This window comes from Magnolia sinica, chromosome 1 (genome assembly GCF_029962835.1).
Source record: "Magnolia sinica isolate HGM2019 chromosome 1, MsV1, whole genome shotgun sequence".
NCBI lineage: Eukaryota > Viridiplantae > Streptophyta > Magnoliopsida > Magnoliales > Magnoliaceae > Magnolia > Magnolia sinica.
Genome location: NC_080573.1, coordinates 102512111 through 102523233, shown reverse-complemented (window position 1 = coordinate 102523233; position 11123 = coordinate 102512111). Strand labels below are relative to the sequence as shown.

The 11123-nt window shown below is 38.1% G+C and overlaps 1 protein-coding gene across 3 annotated transcripts; it reads left to right on the top strand.

Moving 5' to 3' along the window:
* The first annotated feature begins 1927 nt into the window (after positions 1 to 1927).
* LOC131252745 (B-box zinc finger protein 19-like) lies at positions 1928 to 10873 on the top strand. 3 transcript variants are annotated; one of them, XM_058253438.1, is made up of 6 exons: positions 1928 to 2244; positions 7922 to 8018; positions 8111 to 8226; positions 8315 to 8557; positions 8919 to 8975; positions 10441 to 10873. In XM_058253438.1, exons 1-5 carry the CDS (start codon positions 2152 to 2154, stop codon positions 8949 to 8951), a joined length of 582 nt encoding a protein of 193 aa, XP_058109421.1. In that variant the 5' UTR covers positions 1928 to 2151; the 3' UTR covers positions 8952 to 8975; positions 10441 to 10873. The 3 variants fall into 3 exon arrangements, with proteins under 3 accessions (XP_058109421.1, XP_058109406.1, XP_058109412.1); XM_058253423.1 differs by lacking the exon at positions 8919 to 8975 and having other exon boundaries at positions 10435 to 10873; XM_058253429.1 differs by lacking the exon at positions 8919 to 8975 and having other exon boundaries at positions 1931 to 2244.
* Positions 10874 to 11123: the final 250 nt, after the last annotated feature.

Here is an 11123-nt window from a genome sequence, read left to right as displayed (position 1 = left end):
AAAAATCATGTCCATCTAAAAATCAAGTGGCCCACAACGCAAGGAACCGTGATTGATTTAAAGGGAAGCCCAACTCATGATGTTTATATACCAATCTAGATCGTTCATAATGTGAGTCTCACAAGGATGAAAGAAAAAAAAACGAAATATTGGCCTGAACTAAAACTTCAGTGGGCTCCACCAAGGTTTCAATGGTTAGTATCCCTATCGTATTTTTCCCTTTATGTGGCCCACTTATTTTTGGACCATTTCTACTTTTGGGTACCCTAAAATTACCAGGATCAAAATGATGGACGGAGTGGATTCCATGCACGCATAAGTATGGACCCCACAAAACTTGTATTGTACGGGCTCTCTATACAACTGTGATGAGAAATTCACGACCACTATATTCCGGTACTTCCGGCTCTATCATATAACTTAAGTAACACGTGTCCTGTGCACTCTATTGCGGGAGAGGGAGTGGGTGGGTGTTGGGGCAGGTCAGATATTGTAATTAGTGGTGTGAAATGCGGATCAGAGATCTGGGTAGATGTTCTCTGGGCCCACCTTAGAAGCTTGTGGCTGAGGACCAATTGCCAGAAACCGGTCATTTCGCTCTCTCAACTCTAATCAAATCCCACTCCTATTTTGTGGACAGAACCGCAAGTACCTTCTCGAAACTCCCGGCGTGGGCCCCACCTACCCCTCATACGTGATACGGTACATCCGACGAACTGGAATAGTTTACACGCCCACCTCTTCATGATATGTATGGCAGTGTGATGCATCAATCGGGTACGTCTGGGCCGTATAGTGAATAGAACATCACAACGTTTTAAGCAATAATCCGGATTATCTATCTTTATTTTTTGGTCAATGAATGTGAACCGTTACTTTAAAGATCACTGATCGGATGGCTACGATCATATGGTATTTATATTTTATGAACCATCTGTCAGGTATGTTAGGGTCAACTAAATGGACGCTCCAAAATAGTAACTCACCTTGCCACGTGTGCCATGGAGAGATGTCTCTGCCATGTGCCGGTTAGACCCCCAACATCCACCATCCGTCTATCTGAAAACAGCATACCACTTGTGTGATAGTTGACCAATATTTCAAAAATGGTGGTGACTCATGAATGGCGACTGTTGAATCTTATACAGGACCCAGTTATGACGAAATCGTGACCGTTCAATTCCAAAATTACATTGAGAAAATGATATCAACCATCTGATAATGTCCTTGGAATATGAAGAATTCACTGATTAAATTTTAACGATACATTTGACGGCCACTGATTGAATGGTTATGCCTTCCTTGTCAGCGTTATTTCAGAGATATAACCCATCTGCCACATTTCCACGAATTGGATGGTCTGGATAGCAGTATATGAGTGATATGTGGCAGTCTGATGACTCACCACCATTTTCAAAATAACCGTGAACTATCACGCGGGAGCCTAAACCAAAACCTTCGAAGCAAGAGTGCGGTTCCTCTACAACGGTAATAGACGAGAATTACGTACAACTTAGTATGGAACACACCGTAGATTTTACATAGAATCCAACACGTCTATCGGTGTCTCCTTTCCATGAAAATCAGTATAGCTAAAAATGAAGATGATCCAATCATCAGGTAGCCCACACCATATAAAACAACGAACAACAACTCAAAGAAATCTAAATTATCAGTGGTCCATCTGATGATCATATCATTGTTATTCTTTATTATATTATTTTAATGTTTTGATGAACCTTATTGACGGTTTAGATTACTTACAAACCCTATAATCCCACCCCACACGCAGCTACTTGCACAAAAATCGACACGATAGTAGTTGGACAGGAACCGTCCTCCACGGCAAAACACCAACACACACACACACAAGAACACCAAAAGCAGAGCCAGCGCAAGCAAAAAACATCAAAAGAATTTTATTTTATTTTTAAAAAAGAAAAGAAAAGAAAAGAAAAGAAGAAAAGAGAAGCTCTCATCTCCTTTTTATAAAACCTCTGAAAACGCCAGATTCCAACAATCCTTCTTCGTCTTGAAGAATTCCATTCTCTCATTTTGGGAAGGCGTTGGGGGAGAGAGGCAATGCATTTGCTGGAAAAGCTCAGGAGAGATGGAATCCATGTGAAATTGAGATGAAATGCAAATGAAATTATGCGAACCCTATGTGATGTTTGCGAGAGCGCCCCTGCGATCCTCTTCTGCGCTGCCGACGAGGCTGCCCTCTGCCGATCCTGCGACGAGAAGGTGAAAATCCACGTTCCTTTTCATCTGTTGTTTCTTTGATTCTTCATTGAATCTGTGAGATTTTCAAAGGATTCCGCGTTGGAGCTACGTGGTTTCTTTTGGTTAGTTAGGTCGCTTTGGATGCTCAAGAGGAACGGATTATGAAAATTCAGTTTGATCTAGAGGAGATTACTGGAAATTCATGATGAGGATGCAGCCCTCAAATTGCTGTTCAATTCGATAGCGTATCCAAACGTGCCCCTATGAATGCTAAGGAAGCAAATTGCAATTTTGGTTGTTTTTGCTTTCTTGGTCTAATAGTCATGATTTCATTTGATAGTGCATCCAAACGCCCCCTTATGAACCCAACTTTTGTTGTAATTTTTTTTAATTTTTTAATTTTTTATTTTATAATAATCACTGTCGGATTTGAAATAATAGTTCGACGGAGAGGAAATAACTGAGTTGTAGTTATGTTAGGATTTATTTTATTTTATTTTTTTTAATGAGGAAGTAGCCATTAAATTGTGGCCTTTTGAGCCCATCTCGAAAGGAAGAAGTCAAATGAGAGTAAGGGGCTGCTTGCCGTTTGGAAGAGGAATCCCTCATAGGAGAGGATTCACCACTTAATACTCAAAGGTGAGATTAATCGAATAATTAGGACTCCCTAGTTTTCTTTGTTTATAGACTTCAGCTCACGCCTTAACATTAGCTGTTTTTGCTGATCAATAGTCTTGATCTGAGGTGTTCTGCTGCTAGCAGGAAATTGTTTCTTCAATGGTGTCATTCTACCATCGTGTGGGAAGCTTCTCAAAATGGGAAACAAACTGAATTGTGCATTAATGTGTGTGATTTATCCACTGGCTAAAACCTGAACTGCTTGTAATGTGTGTAACTTAGTAGGCTTTTGAACGGGACCATTTTTGGGTCATTCCATCATCGTCTGATTCTCAAACTAGACTTGCTATTTTTGGGCAACGGCACACGTTAGAATAATCATACACAATGCTTACTTCTTAGGCAAGCATCTTTGGGATGATACCACCATGTTGCTTTCACCCCATTTTTTTTCCTCACTGCCTCATATGCACATGTCCTGATGGCAATAACACCCTCCATTAAGAGATCGACAAGAGTCACAACTACATTCAAATGTAACTTAGCCAATTAAACTCCATTCTTTTATTTCTTGTCCTAAATATAACGAAGTTCATAGTGAAATCTAAGGAATATTCTGCACACCTGATGTCTAATTCATTGACAAACTCAAACAAAACATGAACCAAAAACACAAAAATAAGAAAATAAGGGAAGTAAATTATTTAAGAGTAATATACCTCAGGAACTTGAAGAGAGTTTCAGGAAAGGTAAAATCTGCCATGCGGATAAAATTTTAGCAAACGAAGAATGCTATTATCATAGAAGTCCTCCCAAAACCCCTCATCGACACACAGCTACCTATGTACTATGTACATTATATGTATAATATATTGTAGTGCTCCTCGAGGACTATCAATTGTAGTGCTTCTAGTTGCATAGGGATGCATGGACTATCCAATCATCAATCAATCTAGACTATTCATTAGTTCTAACCCATTCTTTAAAGTTCTTGGTGTCAAGGTGCAAACAGTGCATGATTGGGACTCTTGATGACACCCCTGAATCCTGATGGAGTGTTTGAAGTGATGTAAACAGGCCCTCGTAGAAGGACTTCTGTAGATACAGCTTAGGCTGAGTTTTGTCAGCTTGGTTTTCAGGTCTGTTCAGAAGCAACAGGGCCCTGTAGAACAGGGTCCAAAAGACCCTTCAATCCTTATCCAACCTTCACAGAAATAAATTGTCATCAATCTAAGGGAGTTTTGTTGCAAAGTTGGTTTGGATGACAACCGGAGGCCTGCTGCCAGATGTAATATGCTAATAGGGGCTACTATGATGGTGGCCAATAATGGTTCAGGTGATGAGTAATGATGGAAGAAGAAAGCCACAAAAGCAACAGAATAAACCAAGCTTTAATGGTGAATCTCTTCCGACGTTGGTGGTGATGACACAATGTTCATTGGTAAGGGTCATTGGCTGGTGTCAGCTTGAGGGCATTCCAGCATTGATCCTATGACATAGATTGAACAGCTCTGTATTTTGCTCTGATAACACTGTAGATCAGAGGGGGAAGAATTATGTTATTTAAAAACAGCTATGTGATGGCCATAAAGCTGTTATGTAAAGGAAACGGTCACTGTGTATCAGCACCATTATGAGGATGATTATAGGTCCATACAACCATAAAGGGCTTCTTTTTTAAAATTTTATTTCCAAGTTTTCTCCTGTTTCCATTTCTTTATTCATTTCAACCATGAATGAAGCTTATAAACTAAGTCTAAATTAGATATAGGACTCTTTTGATGATCAAAACACAAAATTTGAGTGAGATTCAATGAACCGAAGTGGAGTGGACCATTTTGGCAAATATCAGAAGCGAAGGGTAAACTGTCACTTTTTTTTTTTTTTTTTCATTTTTCCATCTTCTCCTTATTGTACTTATATGTAATCGGCATTAATCCACCAAATCATGCTCGACTTATGTTTGATTAGGGCCTACCTGGTCGACTTTCAGCAGATCAAGTTGACAGTACCAAACAAACAACATTCTTAGCAAAGACTGACCTATTACACAATCAAATACTCCAAAACCAAAAAAAAGAAAAGAAAAAAAAAGAATACATTTTTGGGATGCTTACAATTTTTAAATATTTACTATTAACTTTTGAGATTTTTTTCCCCTAAAGAAAATAAGTTTCAGCTGATATAGGGGCTGTATTGACTGATGCTTCCCATATCGATATGGCCAGCATACACCAGCCATTATTGTTAGGTAATACCTTGGATACAACCATAAAAGCCTATTTTGAAATCTTTTATTTTCAAAATTTCTCTCGTTTTTCCTCTTCTTTATTTATTTCAACACCAAAGGAAGCTTAAAAGGTTTAAACTAGATGTAGGACTATTTTGATGATCAAAACACAACATTTGAGTGGGATTTGATGAATTGAAGCCAAGTGGATCATATTTAGGAAATATTGTTAAGGGCGATTATTACTTCTTCTTTTTTACCCTTTTTTGTTGTTGTTGTTGTTGTTGTTGTAAGTAATGGGCCCTAACCTAGCAAATCATGCTTGACTAGTGTTCGATTAGGGCTTATTTGGTCAACTTTTAGCAAGTCATGTTGACACCACCCGATAGACGACATTTTTACTAAAGAAGGTCGGCTACAACATCAAATACATGTACAAAGCAAAAGACAAATACATTTTTGTAGTCCTCACCTTTTTTAGAATTTTACCAATAACTTCTGAGTTTTTTTTTTTTTTTTTCGTCAAAGAAAACAGTTTCGGCCATTATAGGGCTGTATTGTATTGGCCAGCAAGCTGGCTGTTAAGCTGGCCCCTATTACATAATACATTTGGAAGAATGCAATTAAGGGAGGTTATTTGTTGTTGGACAAATCATATGAAATGGTTTTTATTGCCACAAATACTATATTTTTTAAATGATTAGCAATCCATCGATCTTCTTTATTTATTGTTTTGAATGCACTACTCCACATCACGTTTATCAGATTATCAATGGCCTGTATTATGTATGTTCTTCTCCTTGAGGGAACTGCCACTTCAATCTGTCCCTTTGTTTCCAATAGGAAATATCCTAAACCAGAGAAATCTCCTCCAACAAATAGAGACTGAATTAAATATTTAGTTACAAGTCTCAAGAGTCCAGGTCATTCTGTAGGGATCACTTAGTTTTTAAACATAGGATCGATGGGGCCATCATGTCCGTAAGCCAATAAAAAGCAAACATATTGCAACTTGGGGTTCATAGCCTCCATATGAATGCTACAGTAACCATGATTTAGGTATTTCCACCCTATTTAACAAATTATTTCAATTCAGTTTAGTAGTGTGTCAGCCTAAGAGTCATTCAACTCATGTGCGTTTAAGCTTTTTGAGTTTTTGAGTACTTGAAATTCGTATAATAAATAGTTAAATACTGCTAGGGTTATATTTTCCCTTTCTTATTAGAAGTCTTCTAAAACAGGTATGATAATATTATTGATGCTAGGACTACTGTTTTGGAAAATGGACATAATTTGCGAATATGGTCGCATGCGTGTGTGAATTGATCCATGCCTCCTGGTGTCTAGAGAATATTTCACCACTGCAAACTAGGCAACTGACCAAGGCACCACACTTCTCACAGGAAAATGAAAAGCAAGTATTTAAGTTTGACATATCTCCACACAATGAGATGAAAAACCCCAATAATACTAGGTCAGCTGCTTGTATGGGAGCTTATTGTATCTTACTTGCTGAACCTTCTATCTGAAGTGCCAATCCCACTTGTGTGCCTCCTAGTATTCCTACTAGTCTACGGCTACCGCAACTCATTATGAGCATCTTCAGCTCAATTTATGTTTTGTTATAGTTATGTTGTTTTTGTGCACAAAAACAATCTCAAGATTAACCAGTTTCTATATTTAGTGAATAGGAATACCCTTTTTCTTCAGCTTAATTGATTGTTCCTCAGCATTGCTCGCATCCTCTCTTTTCTTCTTCTTCTTCTTCTTAATAAAATCGTCATTACCTCTAAAAAAACCTTAAATTCCTTAATATTATTGCCAAAAAAGCTTTGAGTAATTTAAGTGCCAAGTATGTTTGGCTTCTCATCCGAACAACCTAAAATCCAATTGTAGGCTAATCACTTTCTCCCCACATTTTATGCTTTGTTCAAGTTGTAGAGGGAAATTTATCATATTAATAGCTAGCCACCTTATTGTTCCCATTAAGGGACCCTGCTTTTGTCATAGAGAGTTGTAGTTGGATCTTACTGGCTCAAATTTTGTAGACATATCTCCATACATCTGTTGATATGTTTAATTTACTGACCACCTGGCACAGACATAGCCCAATGTATCATTTGTCAATATCTGAGCCATCCAAAAGGTGGGCCCCACTTTGTAGATCACCTGCGAGAAAAATTAGGCCACTCAACTCATCAGGCAGCCCACACTGTGCGAAAACAATTAAACAACGAACAGTGAGTGGTCACCTGCTGAGTGGACTGATTTAATTTTTGTGCCTGGTGATTTACATGGTGAGCCCACCTTTGAAATAGCTTAGTTGTCATACACATGACGTATGGGATGTGCACCCTAGGTATGTGCTGTTTCTTATCATTCCTACTCACACTACAATAGTGTGAATGAGTAATCTGTGAGATGTGGAGAGTCCTAACCATTCATCTAGACTATCCATATAGTCCAGCCACTCTTCATGGATCACCATGGTCAGATCTCACGAATCTGAATGATTGTAACCATCTGAATCATGATCCATTTGTTATTTATAGGGAAATGATCCTATAGAGCTAGTTTGTATCATATTTAGGTCCAATTTTGTTCAATGGAAATGTACAGTATCCAAATCCTTGATCCGAACCATTCATATAATCCAGCCCACTCTTTATAGGCCATGTAGCCAAAGTCACTCTGACTGCATGATCCAAACTTTCTGAATAGTGGCCCTTTTTACAACTGTCTGCAATATTCATATTTTTTAAATTGCAAAGATCTCTCATTTATCCACTTCCTTTCCATATCTGCAATATTTTAGCAGCAGTATCCATTAGTTTGCAATTGGATTGGCAGGTCCACATGTGTAACAAGCTTGCTAGCCGACATGTACGAGTAGGACTTTCTGACCAAAGTTATGTTCGTCGCTGTGAAATATGTGAAAATTCACCTGGTATGCATTGGCCTTTTGCAACAAGATGTGGTTTTAACTTTACTGAAAAAGGACTAAATGCTTTCTCTCTTACCCTGGTAAACTGGATGTAGCTTTCTTCTACTGTGCAATAGACGGTAGCTCCCTTTGCTCGCAATGTGATGTTACCGTTCATGTCGGAGGTAAAAGGACCCATGAAAGATATCTCCTGTTGAGGCAGAGGGTTGAGGTTAGTGACTCTATAGTAGAGGACACTGGGTTAGGTACTCATCTTTAGTGGGTCTCAAAAAGTTAATGCACATTTGGTTTTTGTGTAGTTTCCAGGGACTCGACCTGCCTCTGGTGAGAACTTGGCCTTGCAACTGACGGATCCAGTTGAATCAAGGCAGGAACAGAATCAGCTACCTAAACTGGCAATAGAAGGGAACTTACAAAACCACAAGGTCTCTCCTGTTCCGATTGTCAATGTTAACATGGACAACCATCGCAAGATGGACTCTCCAATGATTGATCTCAACACCAGGCCACAACGGGTTCATGAGCAATCTTCAAATGCCCAGGTATGCTTGTTGCAGGTGTCTATCTCTTTAATATTGGGATCATGGTTCTTAATATCAGTATCGGAGGGTGTACGGCCAAGCCCAAAAATTATACAGTACAGGCACGGCACATATCGGTATTGGACCATTTCAGCCTGTATAGGTAGATTTTTTTTTATTTTTTTTTATTTTTTTATTTTTTTTTATTTTTAAAGCCAAAAGAATTAAGGAAAAATGCCCTGGGGGGACATATATATATATATATATATAATGGTGTATCAGACCATTCTTTAATAAGAATGTTGTTTGTCGGCTTCACATGTTGAAAGTCAACCAAATGGGCCCTAAATGAACACAAATCTAACATGATTTGGTGTATTAGGGTCCATTACTTCGGAATACAACAAAAAGATGATGAAAACATGGAGAAAAAGTGAAGGTTTGCCCCCTTTTTTTTTTTTCCATAATGGTCCATTCCCCTTTGATTCGTCAAATCCCACTCAAATTTTTTATTTTGATCACCAAAATGGGCTTCAGTTTAGTCTAAAATAACTTTCTAAGCTTCATCCATGGTCGAAATGAAAGAAGAAGAAGAAAAGGAGTAAAAGGAAAATAAGAATGATTTTTGGGCCTTTATGGGTGTATCAGCCCTATTGCCGAATAAGTGTTGATACGCCTGTATCTGCCGATGAGCCAATACGGCTCCATGTTGTGTTACGATATGGATACAATACAGTTGTATCGGCCAATGCAATACTAATATTCAAAACCATGATTAGGATTTAGGATAAGCATCAATTTGAAGTATATTTTCCATGGGAGGGATCTTGCGATCCTTGACCTAATGATATGCATTGTATCCTTGGGTCTTATTTATTTATTTTTATCTAAACCATTGAAATGATGGGTGATCCTGTGTATGGAGCATGCCCCAAAATCTCATATTGGAAGATCATAAGTCATAACCATCCAATTTGTGGCCATTTTTCTATTCAATGCAGACCACTTGTAATTTTCTTTCTTAAACATGTTTATTTGAAGGCAACCTTTTGAGCGGTTAGGATCTACGTAACAAGGAAACCCAACTTGGGGGGGGGGAGGGGAGATGTGTGTGGGTGGGTTGTGACACCTGTGTACATGAAGACCTGTCCAACGCTCTTAGACATAACCCATGTAATGAATTATTTGCTTTATTATTATTATTAACTCCTATTTTTGGAATACTTTTTTGGTGAACTTCTTCAGAATTTTTATTGTCATACAAGTAATTGATTTTAGTTTTATTATTATTGTTACTAAATTTAGGGAAAGTTTACTCATAAATGATTGCTATATACTATTAAAATATACAATTGCATCCATCATTTTTATTGCTGAATCATCATCGTGATATAGCCTTGTCCTAGCCATCTGGGTTGGTGGCTTTATGAATCCTGTTTCATCAACCATCCCAAAAGCCCTATCCTTGATAATTGTGCTTTTCATATTCTTCTCATTCCTTGAGCCTAGCCCTTTTAGGTCTGGTCATACTCTTCAACATTATTATTTTAAATATTTCGTAGGGATCTGTTAACAAAGGTGACTTCTTATAAGCCATCTGACACCGTGTATCCATGCATTGATACCCCATGTCTATATTCAAGTTACATCGGTTAGGATTATCCCATTAAGGAGATCTTTGGGGCAACCCATCATATCAACAGCCTGGATCACCAATACATGAGCCTGACCTTTTACATACTAAAGGCCCAAGGATACCATATATATTCCTGCATGAGGGACCATATATTTCCTCTATAGCAGGTAACACTACTCGTATTTAGTCATTAGCTGAAGTTTGTTCATCTGCCAAGTACCATAACATTCGATGTATATTTATGGTTGCTTGTAAACATAAGGTGCAGGAGATGGATGTTTTAAGTGGTAGTAATCACGAGTGTGAGAGCGTGGTTCCTGTGAGATCTATCAAAGGGGAGCTGCAGAAGTGAGCAAGGTAGAGCTTTTATAACTCTCATTGATGTGTGTTGATATTTCTCCTATTTTCACCATTTTTTCCCTTTTTTAGAGAAAAAAGAAAATGAACACTAGTTTTTTTGTGGGTTTTGGGTATTTCACCAACAAACTGTGTTTAGACTAAATTTATTCGAGAATATATCCACGACCCACATTACAGATAGATGCATGACACTGTAACGTATGGTTCATCTCTCAAAATGTTAAAAGAATGCCTGGGGACTGGTTGTACAACATCTGTTGCAATTCTGGGAAATGCATTTTGTACAGTATTATCTTTTATTTGAATTTATAAGGAGAGTGCTAGAAAATTATGTTGGGTAACCGCGTAATGCATGCCTTGAAATATTTGGAGCTTCTTTAGATATGTAAGAAAGAGAAATGTTTCTTTTTAATGAGTGGAAGCATACAATTCTCAGCCTGAATTACCAGCAGTTCCATTTGAGTACGCATTTGGTGATTTTAGTAATCCAACCATTCATCTGGGGGGTGATAGACAATGCTGCACAATTATCCCCATCAGATGGCCCTGGCAATCCGATAATTGGCCTGCAACTGGACAGTTAGAGAATAT